The sequence below is a fragment of the Acinonyx jubatus genome, chromosome D2 (genome assembly GCF_027475565.1).
Source record: "Acinonyx jubatus isolate Ajub_Pintada_27869175 chromosome D2, VMU_Ajub_asm_v1.0, whole genome shotgun sequence".
In the NCBI taxonomy this organism is placed as follows: Eukaryota; Metazoa; Chordata; class Mammalia; order Carnivora; family Felidae; genus Acinonyx; species Acinonyx jubatus.
Genome location: NC_069393.1, coordinates 10322065 through 10341255, shown reverse-complemented (window position 1 = coordinate 10341255; position 19191 = coordinate 10322065). Strand labels below are relative to the sequence as shown.

The window sequence follows — 19191 nt, the reverse complement described above, 5'->3', positions numbered from 1 at the left end:
TATGTCTGTTTCTTGCAATATTTTCCACAGTGGTCATCTCCTAAGTGGGTCATATATAACCCAGGGACTGTGCAAGAGTCTGTTCATTTATGGGAAGAAAATACTCAGATGCCTCCCTACATTTATTTTAATCCAAAAAAAAAAAAAAAAGAATGGAGAAATCTAATGTACGGTGAAATGAATATAGACAGTAATACCATATATTATCATTAGATAATGTGGTAAATAGAGCTATGCCGGCAATCATTATAATATATAGGTGTATCAAAGTTACACAATGTTACATGCCAAATTTATTCAGCTGAAAACAATAAAAGTGACTTAGAAAAAAAAATAATGAGGAAACTTAATATATAGATTCACATTATAAGTTAACAATCCTATGAAAAAAAGATTTCTTAGAAGAGTTACCAAATATTTTGGATGCCCCTATTCTACTGGAGTTACGTCCAGAATTGCTCGTACCACGTTCCCTGAATACCACTATAGCTCTTTATCTTCTCAGAGTCCCAACAGTACTCCCCTGTGTGTTCATTGTTCCTGCTTTCACTACATATTTTGGACATATACGTGGTGATGCTGTTGCCCGAGTTTCATGAATGATACTCTGTTATCAGTGAAACCCACCCCAGTAGCAGGAGTAGAACTTTTCTCCCCTCTGTAACCTCCATCTACATCGTGCATCTTTTTCCTGTAGTAACATCTCATCGCAGTTACATGCTTACACGTTTATGTGTGTTTGTCATATTATGTGCTCCTTGAGGACAGTGACGTGGTGTTATTGGTCTTTAGATTCTCAGAGTAGGAGAGGTCTTTATGGCACGTAGGCACGTACCACGACCCCGGTAACTTAGCACAACGGTGAGGACCTTTTCAGTCAAGTGCACAAGTAGACATGCCATAACACATTTTCTAATTGCCTGTGAATGGCGAACTCCCTAACGGTTCTCTGACAGCTGTTCCATGCCTTCCAGTTCTGATTACTTACACTTGAACACAAATGTGCTGTTTCAGGGATCCTTATCATTTGAGGATGTGACTGTGGGCTTCTCCCAGGAAGAGTGGCAGCGCCTGGACCCTGCCCAGAGGACCCTGTACAGGGACGTGATGCTGGAGAACTACAGCCACCTTGTCGCAGTGGGTAAGGGGTTGTTTGCCATGTAGACTGCTAGTATGCACATCCTTTCTTGGTTTGAAACCTGTAGAAGCTTTGTTGAATTTAGTGATATGGAGGCTTGATACTCAAGTATTAAGGGGAAGGATTGTTGAAACACCATAAAGAATGTTTTCTTTTTCGGGGCTCCTGGGTGACTTAGTCGGTTAAGCGTCTGACTTTGGCTCAGGTCATGATCTCACGTTCTGTGTCAGGCTCTGTACTGACACCTCAGCCTGGAGCCTTCTTCGATTTTGTGTCTCCTTCTCTCTCTGCCCCCCCCCCCCCAAATAAATAAACATTAAAAAAAAAAAAGAATGTTTTCTATTTCAATGAAAGATTGTATTTGGCCCCTGAAGCTTCGTTTTCTGTGTTCTTCAAAGGCCCTGAAACCCATGGGCCTAGCCCAGTTGCCATGTCGTTTCCCATTCACAGGGTGCTGCGTCCCTAAACCAGACGTGATCTTCAGGCTGGAACAAGGACAGCAGCCATGGCTCGTAGAGGAAGAGTCCCTAGACCAGAGCTGCCCAGGTGAGTTAGTATGTGTTAAACGGATGGACACCCGATGGCATGGTATGAATTCCTTTTATTCTCAGGTGCTTGCTTGTATGTTCATTTTCACATTCAGCAAATACTGAGTACCCACTGTGTGGCACGAAGGTTTTAGGCGCCAGAAATACTTCAGCAAACTAAATTTGTTCCTCACTTCGTGGACCCTGCATTCTGATAGGGAGAGAAAGATAAGAAACAAACAACAGTTCATACGTAACACCCAAACGCATAATATGCCAATAAAATAGCGAGGAAGTTAAAGATGAAAACTAATGAAATGTTATACTTGAGAAAAGAGGTTCAGGAAGGCACTTGGGTGATATCAACTTGAATGGAATGAGGTGAGGATTATGGATGGCAGAGGAGACATTAAATGTCAGTCCACCGAGGCAGGAATGTGCTTGGTGTTTTTGAGGACACACACGTGTCACTGTGGACTAGGGGAAATGAGTGAGCAGAGAGTGGTAAGAGTTGACATTGTGGAGGTAACGGAGCTCAAATTACATAGGGCCGTTCAGGCCATGATAAAGACTGATTTTATACTGAGTCAAATGAAAAGCCATTGGTAGGATTTTACCTACTAAGCAACATATGCCTATTTTTCTTTTTAACTTTTCTCTCTGGCCACTGGGCAAAGAAAATACTACTGGGGCAGAGGGATGAAAGGGAGACCAGCAGGACAGTACTGCAGTCTCTGAGGAGCGGGGATAGGTTACCCCCGGTTGGGAGTGGCGGAGAAGAGTAGCCATGGTTGGCTTCTGGTTATGGTTTCAAGGTGGGACCTATAAGATGTGCTGTGAGTTGGATGAGGAATGTGAGAGAAAGAAAGGAGTCAGCAACTCCAAGGATTTCATCCAGAGCAATTGGATGAATGGGTACCGGTTGCCAAGATGGGGGGGGGGGGGATTGGGGAGAAGCAGTTTAGAAGTCATAGGAGTTTAGACTGCACATACCAAGTTTCAGGTGATTATAAACTGTCCAGGTTTACCTGGGAGTAAGTAAGCGACTGTTTGAGCAGAGGTAGTTTAGGGGAGACCCCAGGTTGGAGATGATTTATTTGGAAATTATCAATTTATGGTAGTACTTAAAGTTTTTAAATTTAGTGTCTGAGCCTAAGGGACCAGACAGCCTCTCCTTAGAGGTACCAATGAACAGATCTGAGAGGTCTGAAGACTGTCCCCTGGGCTACCAGCTTTCAGAAGTCATTAAAATGAGAAAGCTCAGTGAAGAGAGAAAAGCAGTTTGGGGATAAGGTGGAAACAGAGAATGTGGCGTCCTGTAGCCAAGTTAAGACAGTTTTCAAAAACAAAATGAACATTTTGAAGAATACGTAACGTCAGCCTTTTTTCTCTCTCTGCTCACAAACCATCCAGAAGCATTAAGGAAAATGAACCACATACACGTCACTATGACACGAGAGGATATCTGAAATCCCAAATCAGTACAGGTGTAAACGGTGCGAAATTGGACAAATCAAGGAGCGTATGTATCAGCAGGCGGGTAGAAAACAAAAGCATTTCTGATGCTCCGGGGGACTGGCACAGTGCTTTTCGTGAACAGAGTGCGTAGTCTGAGGTGTGAAACGTAAAACTTAGATTAACAGCAGTGCTGTGCCCTAGATGGCTGAGCTCCCTCGGATGCAGTTTGCTTCTGCCAAGCAGATGTAGTAAAGTGTAGAAACGAAACGTATCTTCCGATAGCCTCTTCTGTTTCTGTGATAGCGCGAGAGAGGCTTTACGTCTGGGAAAACTGCCTCACAGACGTCTAAATGTGGAGAGAGAATCTTACGCGCTCCTAGCGGGTACTTGCAGGACACAGGATTTGAAGCAAAAACTCACTCGGTAACAATTGGTAAGGATGTGCAGACCTTCTACAAAAATGAGGGAAGCAGTTAGGAGGAAAGGAAAGTTCCAGACGGCAGTTGCCTTGGTGACCAGAGCTCTGTAATTAGCACATCGGGTCGCTCGGACCAACAGGGTATTGTCAGAGTCTTCATGTGAACCGCTGTGTCCCAGAGCGGCGTGTCGGAGAGGTGGAAGGGAGAACGATAGATCTGTGGTCTTCTTCCTGTTCTCCTTTATTAGATGCAATTGTTCTGTAGAGGTTTAACTACCTTTCTTTTCTGGATTGCATCAGACGGTTTGTCTGGGCAGATGCTGGGGCCCCAGAGCCTCCGTGGGTCCAGTTCGGTTACCAGGGCACGTAGTTTCTGGAAGTCAGCTCGACACCCGCCGTTCCTCACTCTGGAGCGACAGCAGTGCCAGCCCAGTGACCCTGACGCAGGGATCGCCAAGAGAGAAGCCGCTGCCAAGGCCGCTCTGGCTACGAAGGAAGGCAGAGTTTGGCTGATCTATAAACTGAGTCCAGTACATGTGCAAAATGCTTGTTCATAAGGAATTACCTTGTCAGCCTAAGACATGACTCTCTTCCCTTCTCTTGAGTAAACCTTGTGCAGCGTGCTGTTCCTTACAAAGCTCACCTCCTTTCAGCCTGAGTAATTGAACAGGAACCAGCACAAAATACATACAAAACTGTTGCAAGAAAAAAGGGAGGACAAAGATCGGCAAGAAAGATAGTAGGTGATTGAATTGTCATTTGATCAAAGTAGTCATAAAGTAGATAAATAGTGTGACCAAATATTAAATAATGGGTTTCAAAAGAGAGAACTAATGGAATTAATTACCTCTGTGATACAAGTTTTTTTTTTTTTTAATTTTTTTTTTTAACTTTTATTTATTTTGAGACAGAGAGAGACAGAGCATGAACGGGGGAGGGGCAGAGAGAGAAGGAGACACAGAATCGGAAGTAGTAGGCTCCAGGCTCTGAGCCATCAGCCCAGAGCCCGACGTGGGGCTCGAACTCACGGACCGCGAGATCGTGACCTGAGCTGAAGTCGGCTGCTTAACCGACTGAGCCACCCAGGCGCCCCTGTGATACAAGTTTTTAAGAAAGATGTTAATAGAAAACAAATTGTGGGGTGTCAAAGTCAGAAAAGAATTGAAACAAAAAATAAAATCATAGTCAAGAAAGGAAATCGGAGGAATCGTGAGAAAGAACAGATAGTGCTGAAATTACACTCAGAAGGAAGTGAGACATGCGAGCGAGAAGCAGCTGAAATGAGTCCTGAAGGTTAGAGCTCACCCGCATGCTCTGCCTACAGTTCGTCCCCCAAATGGGAAAGTAAAGGAAATAGAACAAATATTTAAAATAACCCAGGAACACTTTTTGTGGGGGGGGTTGGAGGGAGAGGTGCAATTGAATCTGTATAAAAGGGCCAGTCGCATCCACATTAGGATAGATTCTAATAAAGGGACGGGATTTCAAAAACAAAGAGTCAATTTGATAACCAGCCAATATAAGAGAAAGTCCTACTAGCTTCAGACTTTTCCATAGTTAAATCTGTAGGTAAGAATTAGCACAGCAGTTCCTACAAAATCCTTAGTGTGTTCCATTGACAGTATTATACCCATTTAAGATCTTCTTTAATGAGGAACAAATCTTTTTCGAATAGGCAAGAACCCTAGGATCATTGTTCCTGGAAAGCTCTATTAGAGAATGAGTATCAGGTAACCAAGGAGTGACAGAAAGAAAGCATGGTAAAAAGACTGGTGGTGGGCTTTGAATTTAACTGAAGAACTAATTAAAGCAATTGTGGGAGCTAGCTGACAGAAGAGAATGTACCAGTTGCAAATCTGGGCAACACAAAGGCTGGGTGTCTGTGTAGATAAAAGGAGGCTAAAAACAAGTGGAGAGCAATGAAGGTGTACGAATACACCTGTTATAACACGATATGTGCATTTCTGAAAAATCACTGCTCCATATGAAGCAGTAAACTAAAAGTCACTGGGCTGATGGCAAGATGGGATTGGGGCTAGAACACTCAAAAGCTTTGTCAGTGACACAGTGAGATAGCACCGTTCGAGTCTCCAGCTAGAATTTTGTATTCATTTATTTCTCCTTTCAGTTCTGTTAGGTTTTGCTTTATCTATTTAAAGATTTATTTTTGGGGCGCCTGGGTGGCTCAGTTGGTTAAGCGTCGACTTCGGCTCAGGTCATGATACCACGGCTCATGGGTTCGAGCCCTGCGTTGGGCTCTGTGCTGACAGTTCGGAGACTGGAGCCTGTTTTGGACTGTGGATCCCTCTCTCTCTGCCTCTCCCCTGCTTGTGCTCGCTCTCTCTCTCTCTCTCTCTCTCTCTCAAAAATAAACATTAAAAAAACTTTTTTTTAAAGAATCATTAAGAATTATTATTAAGTGTATAAATATAAGGATTTTTATGTTCTTCTCTTAATGAGATGACCCCGTTATGATGATGTCTCTATCTCTCGTAGAACTTTTTGCTCTGAAGTGTGCTTTGATATTCATACACCTACTCCACAAATCCTAGGTAAGCCATTTATTAGCTTAGACAAGTCACTTAACCTCTGAGCCTCTGTTTCTTTATCGTATATTTCAATAGTAAGACCTTTGTCACAATACGTACGAGCATCAGATGAGGCAAGGTACAAATCACAGTGCCTTGCTAAAATAGGCATTCAGGAAGTTTACACCTCCAGCTAACATTTAACTAATGCTCTCCTAAAAGCTTGGGATACATCAAAGATACATCAAGGATTCTGCTTTCGTGGAGCTTAGATTCAGGAGGGAGTCATAGAGGTAAGGACCATAGACGAAGAAGTAGACAATAAACAAGGGTGCAAATAATTTAATCTTATAATTTCAGGTCATACTGAATGTTATGAAGCGTTTTATTTTTTATTTTTTTTAAATTTTCTTTTTAATGTTTATTTTTGAGAAAGAGAAAGAGCCCCCGCGTGCACGCACACGTGAGTTGGGAGCATAGAGAGAGGGAGACACGGAATTGGAAGCAGGCTCCAGGCTCTGAGCTGTCAGCACAGCACTCAAACTGATGAACCGCAAGATCATCCCGAGCTGAAGTCGGATGCTTAACCAACTGAGCCACCCAGGTGCCCCATTGTGAAGGGTTTTAAAGATAAGAAAATGAGGTGATGTGATCGAGGGCATTTGGGATAGGTGGACTGTTTAAGCCAAGTGGCCCAGGTGGCTTCTTCAGAATTTTAGTTGAAAAGGACCTAAACCACGTGGTCCCTGAGAAGAGCATTTTCTGAGAGAGAAGGGAGCGTGCTTGACTTGTCGGGTCAACGGCAGGACGGCTGGTGTGGCTCTGGCGTGGCAAGTGCAGTGAGCAACAGCATGGAGTAAAGTTGGAGACCTCAGCATGAACTTGATCTTGATGTTCTCAGCCATGCCGCTAAATTTGAATTTCATTCAGATAAAACTGTGGGGGTCTATCGCAGTTTTCAGGTAGTGACAGAGGCTAGAATATAACAGAATTTTGAACTTCATATGTGATTCCTTGTACACACAGCTCCATAATCCCTTGGGGTCTCTGGCATGAGAAGAGGGTCTTTGGTATACTGGGCTGACTGGATGCTGGGGCCCACTAGACCGCTTCAGCAAGGGGCTGGCTGCCACCAGCGGCCTGTGATTTAATCATTCAAGCCTGGGCGATGAAACCTCCATAAACACTTCTAAACAACAGAGTTTGAGGAGTGTTGAGTTGCGTGCCCGGAGTTCCACACGCTCACACACCACTAACGTCCCAAACCCTTGCCAATGTGTGTTTTCCTTCTGGCTGTTCCAGAGTTGAATCCTTTATAAGAAACTAGTAATAAATAAGTAAATTGTTTTCTGAGTTCTGTGAGTTGTTGTAGCAAATTATCAAATCTGAGGTGGGCTGGCTAGTCACAGGAACCCTCAGTTTTTAGTCAGAATGCTGGAGGCAAAAAAAGAAAGATGCATACATAGTACCTTCACCTTTCTTTTCATTAACGTTTCCATGTGTATCTTTTTCCATCTTTTTACTTTTTTTGTTGTTAAGTTGATTTATTTATTTTGAGGGTGAGAGCACAAGCGGGAGAGGGGCAGAGAGAAAGGGAGGAAGAGAATCCCAGGCAGGCTCCACACTGCCAGCTCAGAGCCCAACTCTGGGCTTGAACTCCCGAACCATGATGTCTTGACCTGAGCTGAAATCAAGAGTTGGAGGCTTAACCAACTGAGCCACCCAGGTACCCCTCCATCTTTTAACTTTTAGCCTATTTATATTTAGAGTGGATTTTCTATCGATAGCATTCAAAGACCCGTATGGTTGGGTCTCTTTTACCTAGTGTGAAAACCTCTATTTTTTAATAAGAATATTTCAAGCATTTAAGTGTTTGCCCTATGGAATACAACATCTTTAATTTATCAGTCTGATTTCAAATGACATACTAGTTTACATGTAGCTTTGCAATCTTATGTCAATATACGTCTGTTCCTCCCATTCTATGTGATATTTTACTTCAAACCCCACAAAGCATCTTTGATTTACTTTCTTTTTTTAAACCATTAGCGCTGTATTTCTTTGTGCAGCTTATTCTTTCTAATACTCCTTTTAGTATTTCTTACAACATGGATGTGTTGGCAGTGAATTCTCTCCACTTTTATTTGTCCAAAGAGCCTTTATTTCCTCTTCATTTATGAAACATGTTTTCTCTAGATACAAAATTCTGCATTGACACTCATTTCTGTACATACTTGAAAGATTCACTTCATTTTCTTCTGGCTTAATGTCCCTCCTCCTGTGATTTTCAAGTGTTCTTCTGTTCTTTAATACTCTGTTTTGTTGCCTTCAAGATTTTCTTTTCATTTTGGTTTTCATCTGTTTAGCTTTGATTTGATTTTTGAGGTTTTCTGGGTATTCCTTGCTGTTTTCTCAGTTTCCTTTTTCTTTTTTTTTTTAAGTTTGTTTATTTTTAGAGAAAGCACGAGTGGGGGAGGGGCAGAGAGAGAGGGAGAGAGAGAATCCAAAGCAGGCTCTGCGCGTCAGCGCAGAGCCCGATGTGGGGCTCAAACTCGCGAACTGTGAGATCATGACTTGAGCCAAAGAGTCAGATGCTCAACTGACTGAGCCCCCCAGGTGCCCCTGCTTTCTGTTTCTTAAATTTGTGGTTTGATGTATTTCATCCTTTATTTTTGGCAGGGACTACAGTTACTTATGTGTGGCTGTATTTGATTGTGTTCCATAGTCCTTGAGTGTCCTGTGTCAGGAGAATTTCATTAGTGTCTGTGCTGCATTTTCAGCCGCCCTTCCAAGCCTGTGTCACAGAGGGTTTACCTCTCTGCTCCTGTTCCTCTTGCGGCAGTTGACTGAGCTGATGCTGTTTCAGAGAGGAATAAAGCCAGACTCCAGCTAAAGGTGATAGATACAGATTTTATTCAATAGCTATGGGAATAGTAAGTGAGAAGCTTCAGTAAAACTGAGCTCAACTCCAAATACTGCTAAGGCAGCTAGGGACTTATAGCCAACAATCTGGGGGAAATCACTGGATAGAACAGTACTAAGAGGAACATCAGGGGTAGGGGGATTCTTGCTAAATGCAGACCAGGCACATCAAGGGCAGGGAATAAGGAACTTGATCAGATATCAAGGGTGAGGGGCTTCCCACTAGACTGACTTAAAAGGACTCTTGCTAGAACCGAATTCAGCATGGATAAACATGGAAAGGCCTAGTTGAGAACAGGGCTCAGAGGAGCGTAACTAAGTCAACGGGAGAGTTCTTAGTCGGAGCATATCGTAAAACTTGGGTTGATCCTGAAATAAACGATAGAAGCCGTACCTTTTATTGTGTAATTTCATTGTAAAGTTCTAATAGAGATACTACTAGAAAAGACAGTATGATCCCCAAAAGGATGCTGGAGATGAGAGAAAGAGCAGTTAGTGATAGGAAATTAGAAAACATCCAGGTAAATCTGAACAATAATGTGTATAAAATGTTGAAGATACCTAATGTGTGGGACTAAAAAAGACACTATGATCTGCAAAACAATAACTGCATATAAATGAGGTGAGAGGTGGTCAAATTGAGTTTGATACTTCTTTTATTCAGAAAAAGAGGTTCAAGATTTTGAATTACTTTAGATTTTAAGTTAAGTATTTATGGTAAGATTAACGGAAAGCCACCTAAAGCTGAGAAACCAGTGTGTGTAACTTTCAAAGTTGTAAAGAAGAAAAAGTAGAAAAGATACAAAATTAGCCCCAAAAGGAAAGAAGAATCAATAGAATGGATAACTATGGCCAATATAAAGTACCAAGTAAAATGCAAGAGAGGACTTTGCAACATTTCGATAATCACCATCAAACTGACTAAATTTATCTGTTAAAAGACATCTTGTCAAATTGGATCTTCAGAGTAGGGTAATACCTTCCTGTGGCTAAGATACCAGGTTTTCATTTATCCTGAGAAGTCCATGTTTCTATCTTCATCTTTTGCCCACTCAACATTCAGCATTCTACTTGCCTGTGTGTAGGACGTCCTGGGTAGGATATCCTGATCTCTTCAGTGTGGCAAGAACTAAAATTACAATTAGCATTTACAAATCATAGATTTTCCCCACTTCATTTGTTACATTCTCTGAGTCTTCTACTCTTACAACTGACCATCATAGTATTTTATTTTTCTGCCTTCTTCCTTCCTTCCTAATGTTAGATCAGTATTGTTATTATTTTGTAAATGTTGCAAATTATTTTATATTCTCATTTTGCACTGACATCCCCCAAAACACTTAGGCATACTGTTTTACACTTCGATGGTCTAATTCCTAAATGAAATTAGACTTTGCCCCACAAAGCATCTGATTTATCATGTTAATATCCTGAGTTATATTTTCCCCAATATGTAATATAGCAAATTTAAGTTTTCCTCATTTAATGACCCTTAAATGTGGCTACATCTCATCTGTGTGGCACAGAACTGGTGCTAAACTCCCATTTAATCCTTCTTCCTGAGTTTTACCCCCAGGTATGCTTTCCTGCCCTACAGTGTCACATTTCATTTCTAATGTATTTGGTGATTCTTGTGAATTAGTACATGAAGAGTACATGGAACAGTACCTGGCTCACGGAAACGGTCTGTTACTGTTCCTCTTGTGAATATCATTGTCAGGAATGTTAAGTTTACACTCAGCTTTCCACACCTTTTGTAATGTAAAATGTTCCTTCATTGCTTTGATTTACATTATCTGCTGTAGAACCTGGTTCCTGATGGTGTATGGATTTTGAATGAAGCTGTTATCTGGATTATAATTTTTTCTGAGAGCATACTTTTTTTTGTTATATAACATATAGTAGATATTGGATCATTACTTAATTCATTAACTGTGACTCTTGAGTGAGAGAGCCGATATACATTCATTCAGAAAATACTATGAGAAATTAATTTCTAAACCCACGTGTTGGGTTATAAAGCTGTAGATTCTTGTCCAAAATTATAAATTTGATCAAGAACAAACTTGATCTTTGTTTTGGAAAGCACACCACTTGTTAAGGACCATTACTTTCAGAATCCACTCAGATGAATTTAGAGGAAATCAGATATAAATACTTCTGATACCATAGTTTGCGGTTGGAAAAAGAAAAAAAGACTACTGAGTATTCTAAATTTCAGCAATTAACAGGATATGTTTATGTTTCAAGGGAGTATAATCTAACATTGTGATAGAGTGAGATGTATAGAATGTGATTGATTTTAAATTTCAGTGTATGTGGGACTTGAAATTGTAGAGAAGTTTGTGAAGACATATGAATTATGAGACATGTCATTTTCCTGAAGAATGAAGTTGTGAGCAAGTCCAAAGTGGGAATGTAAGCTCGCTGAGTGAAAAGTCTTGGTTGAACTTGAACAAGTTTTGGCAAATTAATAGTCTGGCATTTCTAGAAAGAAGACATTTATTATGGACTTGTGAAGTGATTAGTTGAACAACAACTAATTATGTATATTGTTAGTAAAAAGTCCCCCCCCCCCCCCCCCCCCCAGAATTATAACTGCAGTCTGTTTGCTGTGATGGCACTTGGAGACAATGGGCTGTGAATAGGTTTTACATTGTATGTACTAAGCAAGAAGGTAACGTGAAGTATGGCTGAGAATTCTTAGGGTAAATAAATATAAATATCTTTTAGTGTTTTAGGTCAGGTCTTCAAGGTAGAGATCTGAGTGTCAAGAAAAAATTTTTACTATTATATCAGAGCATGTTTAAAATGGGGGAAAACTAGCATCTGGTGGTAGTAGAGGTTCCCTTTTGAACAAACTCTGAGACTAAGCTGAATATACCACAGCTAAAAACAGTTGATGGATTTGGTCATTTCAGCCTTTTTTCTCATCTGATTTCATATTTCCTGGTCGACATTTGTAAGTAACATGACTGGAGGGAAACTTAGAAGCTATGTTACAGGAGTCCTTTCATAAGCACAAAGAAATCGGTGTTTTGGGGATTTAATTTGGCATTGACAGTATAATAAGTTAACGTGTAACAAAATAGACATAATTAAAAAAAATTTTTTTAAGTTTATTTATTTTGAGAGATAGAGAGACTGGAGGAAGGGCAGAAAGAGAGGGAGGGAGAGAGGGAATCCCAGGCAGGCTCCACGCTGTCAGCACAGAGCCTGATGTGGGGCTCGAACTCACGAACTGTGAGATCATGACTTGAGCTGAAACCAGGAGTCAGACATTTAACTGACTGAGCCACCCAGGCACCCCAAAACAGAGATAATTTTAAAAAGAAGGGGATGAAACTAGAAACATGTAAACCATAGAATTTAGGTGCACAATGTAAGGATGGGAAGAAAATTACCTAAAGTCTGATCCTTCAGAATATCAGATCATCCCTCTGGTACCTCTTTAGGGCATTCTCATCTACTTCTTTAGGGCCTCTCTAGTTCTCTGTATTTCCCATTCCTAGATCAGCCCGCTTTTTTTTCAATGACTGTTTCCTTTTCTTCACCGTGCTTTATATTTATTTCTACTGTGTATATGAAGTCTTGAAGTACATATTTGTAAATTGCCAAATATAGTTGTGTTTGTTATAAGTTTCTATCCCCCTTTTTCCATCCTGTCAGGTTTTATTTCTTCTGATACAAAAGGATGGGGCAACACGACTATTTGGATCTGTCTTATTTCATAAAACTAAGTCAACTGTGTAAAAGGGCATTTGTTTGTAAGTGTAATTTCATCATAATTATCATAAGATTCGTTACTTATGATTGTTGTGGTTGTTTTGTTTTGTTTTTTTTCCTTCATTTCTAGAAGTCTGCAGAGTTGATAACCAACTAGAACAGAATCAAGAAATCCAGCACAGACATTTCTGGCAGTCTCCATTTATCAACAACAAAACACTGACTGTACACAGAGGTAATGTATTAGGAAACATTTTTAATTTCAGCACGGACAGCATTCCTTCCATAAAAATACCCTGTAAATGTGACTCATGTGGTATGAATTTGAAATGTATTTCAGAATTAATTATTAATAAGAAAAACTATTTAAGTAAGAAGCCTGATGACCTCAATCCATGTGGGAAATTGTTCCTTCATAGTAACCCTGAAAAAACTCAAATGGGGGAGAAACCTTGTGAATTCATTCAGAATCAAAAATATGTAAGTTGTAATGAAGATTTCATTCCATATCAGAAAATTAAAAATGTACAACAATGCTTAATTCAAAGGAATAAGGAATATGAGGAATACGGGAAAGAGTTCCATGAGAAGGCACTTGTCCCATATAACCAAACTTGTATAGGAGAGAGTCCTCGTGAACATAATGAATCTGATAAAACGTTCTGTAATAATGCAACCCTCGTGGTCTGTAAGATAGCACAAAGAATGGAAAATCTTCATGAGTTTAATGAATACGGTAAAACATTTGAGAAGTCCTCCCTCTTGAAACCTAGAGTTCATTTAAAGGTGAAGGGTTATGAGTACACTGATAGAGTGGTTAGTTTCAATAGGAGATCAGACTTCCCTGACACAGGAGATAGAGTATTTGAATATAACAACTTGGGAGAACCTTTCTGGGAGAAGTCCGTTCTTAATATAACTCCGAGAACACACGTAGGAGACAAAGTCCATGAATGTAACGAATGTGGAAAAGCATTCTGCAAAAAGTCAAAACTCACCAAACACCAGAAAATACATCCAAGAGAGAAACCATATGAATGTAAGGAATGTGGGAAATGCTTCTCTCGGAAATCCCTCCTCACTTTACATCAGAGAATCCACACAGGAGAGAAACCCTACGAATGTAAGGCCTGTGGGAAATGCTTCTCTAGGAGTTCACACCTCATAATTCATCAGAGGACTCACACAGGAGAGAAGCCCTATGAATGTAAGGAATGTGGGAAGTGTTTCTACCATAAGTCCTATCTCACGGTACACCAGAGGATTCACACAGGGGAGAAGCCCTATGAATGTAACCAATGTGGAAAAACCTTCATAAGCAACTCAGTCCTCACAATACATCAGAAAACACACACAGGCGAGAAACCCTATGAGTGTAATCAGTGTGGGAAATTCTTCTCCAGAAACTCGTACCTTACGGTACATCTGAGAACTCACACAGGGGAGAAGCCCTATGAATGTGAGCTCTGTGGGAAAGCCTTCTGTCACAAATCAGATGTCACGAAACATGAGAAAACTCACATAGGGGGAAAACCCTATGGATGTAATCAGTGCGGGAAAACCTTTAGTCGTAACTCGGGCCTAAAAGTTCATCAGAGAACTCACACAAAGGAGAAACCCTATGAATGTAACGAGTGTGGGAAATCCTTTTCTGAGAAATCAGTTCTCACAGTACATCAGAGGATACACACAGGCGAGAAACCTTACAAGTGTAATGAATGTGGGAAAACCTTCTACAATAAATCGGACCTCACTAAACACCACAGAACTCACACAGGTGAGAAACCCTATGAATGTAAGGAATGTGGGAAATTCTTCTCTAGGAATTCATACCTTACAGTACACCAGAGAAGTCATACAGGGGAGAAACCCTATGTGTGCAAGAAATGTGGGAAAACTTTCTACCTTAAGTCAGACTATACAGTACATAAGAGAACACACAGAGGGGAGAAATCCTATCACTGTAATCAGTGTGGGAAGACTTTCACTTGCGGTTCAGTCCTCAGATCACATCAGAGAACTCACACAGGTGAGAAGCCCTATGAATGTAACGAGTGTGGGAAATCATTTTCGGAGAAATCCGTTCTCACCGTCCATCAGAGGATACACACAGGGGAGAAACCTTATAAGTGTAACGAATGTGGGAAGTCCTTCTATCATAAGTCAGATCTCACTAAGCATCAGAGAACACACACAGGAGAGAAACCCTATGAGTGTAAGCATTGTGGGAAAACCTTCAGTTGCAACTCAGGCCTCAAAGTACATCAGAGAAGACATGTAAGAGAGAAACCCTATGAATGTATTGAGTGCGAGGTAACTGCCAAGAAATCCGTTATCACAGCACATCCAAGGTTACACACAGAGGAAGAAAACTAGTAAATATAGCGGTGAGAGGAATCTTTCTCTCGTGAGTCATACCTCAAAATACCATGGAAAATTTACAAAGGACGTGACTCAAAGAATGTAAAGAATGGCAAATCTCTTACCAGAAGTCATCTTCCAGAGCAAACGAGAATACTCATAGGGGAAAACACTCTGAATTTGATGAATGTTTGAAAATCTGATGTAAATAAGACAACTAAAAATGAGTGCATGTGGAAGAAAGCCTACTAATACGTGTAGGGAGTATGGGGGATTATTTTATTATGAATTAGAGCTTATTAAACCAAGAATTTACATAGGAGGTAATCCTGTCAATCAGAGATATGAAAATGTTCTTCCAGAATTTGGCCATTAGTAATCAGACCACATTTGGGAAAAACTGTCAGCATCTTACGTTTTTTTTGAGACCTTCGTCCACAAGTTGTACTCATTTGTAAGTTAGAGGAGTAATAGGGGGGATACCCAAAGAATGCAGCAAATATAGTTGAGCAACTTTATCAGAAATGCCCTTTGTTGAGCAACACAATTGATAGTGAGAGGAAGTCCTAAACGTGTTTTGAACGTACAGGCTTTAACAAAATTCAGACTTTATTATATCTGAAGATTGTATTGAAGGAAGTATGTCTTTAGGAAATACGGACAGAAATTTTCTTTTAGATCTCTTATCCCTAAAGTTACGCTTTTCTCTGATCTCAAAATTCTTTAATAGAAATAAAGCTGATGGTAGACATTTATAAAAATACTAACCATGCAACGTGAAGCTTTTTGAAAAGAACAAATAAACAGAATAATCTTCTCAGTCTCTGATTTCACTTTTGGAGAAACACGTGTCACCCCATGACATTCCCTATCATGAGCCATCGTATGTTTTTGATTAGTCCGCCCCCCAACTATGCTGTTACCTCTGCAAATAATGTGTGATGGTCTGGTTCCTCCTGGGATCTACTATAGGGGTTCCCACCGTGGACTAGCCCAGCCCAGAATGTACACCGCCACCAGCCAGGAGCAGTCTGAAGGATGTGTCTGCTTCCTCTTCGTAGGTTCTGGAATCAGAAATAACATTGAGTGTATACTCTGTAGTACTCTAATGCATATGACCTTTGTGCCCCAGTTCAAATTTACAGGAAGGGCATCTTAGCTTTGTTGCTTGAATTCAAGCCTGTTGACCCAATTATAGCCTGTCTCTCCAGGGGGGAGAAACTTGACATAGTTCCTATGTGTGTCAAATTATGAGCAATAGCATAACCATTGTGTGCCTGTGTGCCTGATGCAGGTTGGAAGTAATGTACTACGAGAATAGTTGAATTCTCTGCATACCGTCCTCAAAACTGTCCCATACCCTATAACTTTTTCCACCTTCAGCACTTTTCTCAATTTACTTAATATTGATCCATGTCTCATTACTTTTACAATAACATTTTAATGTATGTGTGTGTGTGTGTGTGTGTGTGTGTGAGATTGATTTGCTAGGGTATCGGTGGAAACACGTGTTTTCTAACTTGTCTTTGTCTTCAGATGTATGGTTTTGATATTTATACATATGCTTTAGTTGATTTGTTTTAATAAAGCATAATATATGATTATGTAACTGTAACAATAATGTCTATTTTCCTGTCTGTGATTTTCAAAATTTTACGAGTTTCATTATTAAAACAATAATGTTTCAAAATTAAAAAAAATCAACTCTGGGCAGTCATTTAAATATGGTAAATATACCCTATTTAAGTATCCAACTTGAGTTTTATTATATATGTGTGTGTGTGTGTGTATAAATTTACATCCAAATTAGTTAGCATATAGTGCAACAATGATTTCAGGAGTAGATTCCTTAGTGCCCTTTACCCATTTAGCCCATCCCCCCTCTGACAACCCCTCCCATAACCCTCTGTTTGTTCTCCATATTTATGAGTCTCTTCTGTTTTGTCCCCCTCCCAGTTTTTATATTATTTTTGTTTCCCTTCCCTTATGTTCATCTGTTTTGTCTCTTAAAGTTCTCGTATGAGTGAAGTCATATGATATTTGTCTTTCTCTGACTAATTTCACTTAGCATAATACCCTCCAGTTCCATCCATGTAGTGCAATGGCAAGATATCATTCTTTTTGATTGCCGAGTAATACTCCATTGTATGTATACACACCACATCTTTATCCATTCATCCATCTATGGACATTTGGGCTCTTTCCATACTTTGGCTATTGTTGATAGTGCTGCTATAGACATTGGGGTGCATATGACCCTTCGAAACAGCACACCTGTATCCCGTGGATAAATGCCTAGTAGTGCAATTGCTGGGTCATAGGGAAGTTCTATTTTTAGTTTTTTGAGGATATATATATATATATTTCTTTTTTTAATTTTTTTTGGTTTTTTTGTGAGGATATATATATTTTTAAGAAAGATCTGTTTAAACATTTTTTAAAAATATTTATTTATTTTTGAAAGAGAGAGCACAAGTGGTGGAGGGGCAGAGACAGAGGCAGACACAGAATCTGAAACCGCCTCCAGGCTCCAAACCGTCAGCACAGAGCCGGACGTGGGGCTTGAACCCACGAACTGCGAGATCATGACCTGAGCTGAATTTGGACGCTTAACCAACTGAGCCACCCTGTCACCTCCTACTTGAATTTTAGTAAGAGTATACTCACACGTATTACTTCTACAATTAAGAGAGACAACACCCTTATCACTAGGAGGGTTTCTCCTTCCCCTTCCCAGCCACTCCTGGGACTTCCTCCTCCCTCCTGGCCCCTGGCAACCAGTGATCTGCTTTCTGTCACTAGGTTAGATTGATGTTCTTAATATCATTTCACGTAAATGGATCTATACAAGATGTCCTCTTGCTCATCTGTCTTTTATTCTGCATGATTTTGAGATGCATCCATGTTTTAGCACGTATCAGTCACACATTCGTTTTTATTGCAAAGTTGTATTTTTTTTTAAACTTTTTTTTTTTCAACGTTTATTTATTTTTGGGACAGCGAGAGACAGAGCATGAACGGGGGAGGGGCAGAGAGAGAGGGAGACACAGTATCGGAAACAGGCTCCAGGCTCTGAGCCATCAGCCCAGAGCCCGACGCGGGACTCGAACTCACGGACCGCGAGATCGTGACCTGGCTGAAGTCGGACGCTTAACCGACTGCGCCACCCAGGCGCCCCAAAGTTGTATTTTATTGTATTCATATATTACAGCTTCTTTATCCATTCTGTTTCCAGTTTTTGATTATTAAGAACATAGCTGCAGTGAACTTCTTGTGCATTTTAATGTAGGCGTGTTTATATTTCTCTTGGGTAAATATTGAGGAGTAAAATTTCTGGGTTTGTAGGTTAGTATATGTAATGTCTGACTTGTCTGAAGTGCTTGTTACGTTTTGCATTTCCGTCACCCTTGTGTGAGAGTCGCAGTTATTCACATTTTTGCCAGTACTTTGGTACCGTGACTTTTGACTAGCCATTTTCATGTGCCTAGTGGAATTTCCCTGTGCTTTTCATTTGCATTTCCCTAATAATGATGTTATGCATCTTTCAAGTCCTGGCCATTTGTGTATCTTATTTTGTGAAGCATCTGTTCAAATCGTTTGCCCTTTTCATAGTTAGATTGTTTGTCTTATTTGTATTGATTGTGAATATTCTCCCCCAGTGTGTGGCCTCTTAAAAAGCTTTTCATTTTGATGGGGCGCCTGGGGGCTCAGCTGGTTAAGCCTCTGATTTCGGCTCAGGTAACGAACTCACGGTTCGTGAGTTCGAGTCCCACATCGGGCTCTGTGCTGATAGCTCAGAGCCTGGAGCCTGCTTCAGATTCTGTGTCTCCCTCTTTCTGCCCCTTGCCCACTCACACTCTGTCTCTCTCTGTCTCAAAAATCAATAAGCATTAAAAAAAATTTTTTTAAGTTTTTCATTTTGATAAAATCCAGCTTATCGGTTTTAATATTTTCTAAAAAATCTATACCGACCCAGTAGCATCAAAGATTTTCTCCCTGTTTTCTAAATGCCTTGGCTCTATGTTTAGGTGTATGATCTGTTTTGAATGCATTTTTGTGTATAGTGTGTGTTAAGCGTCGAAATTTAGATTTTTCCATTTGAACATTCACTTG

General features: G+C 40.4%; 1 protein-coding gene across 11 annotated transcripts in view; it reads left to right on the top strand.

The window, feature by feature from the left end:
* The window catches only part of LOC106980955 (zinc finger protein 260-like), a 29903-nt gene extending 13125 nt beyond the window's left edge, over positions 1-16778 (top strand). For 9 of the 11 annotated variants that reach the window (XM_027049880.2, XM_015079045.3, XM_053206931.1 and 6 more), the window contains 3 exons: positions 1015-1141; positions 1589-1684; positions 12848-16778. In XM_027049880.2, coding sequence (XP_026905681.2) covers positions 1015-1141; positions 1589-1684; positions 12848-15093 — 2469 coding nt within the window. In that variant the 3' untranslated portion in view covers positions 15094-16778. Of the gene's footprint in view, positions 1-1014; positions 1142-1588; positions 1685-6037; positions 6094-12847 lie in introns of all 11 variants that reach the window. The other 2 variants (XM_053206933.1, XM_027049879.2) reach the window with 2 other exon arrangements.
* Positions 16779-19191: the final 2413 nt, after the last annotated feature.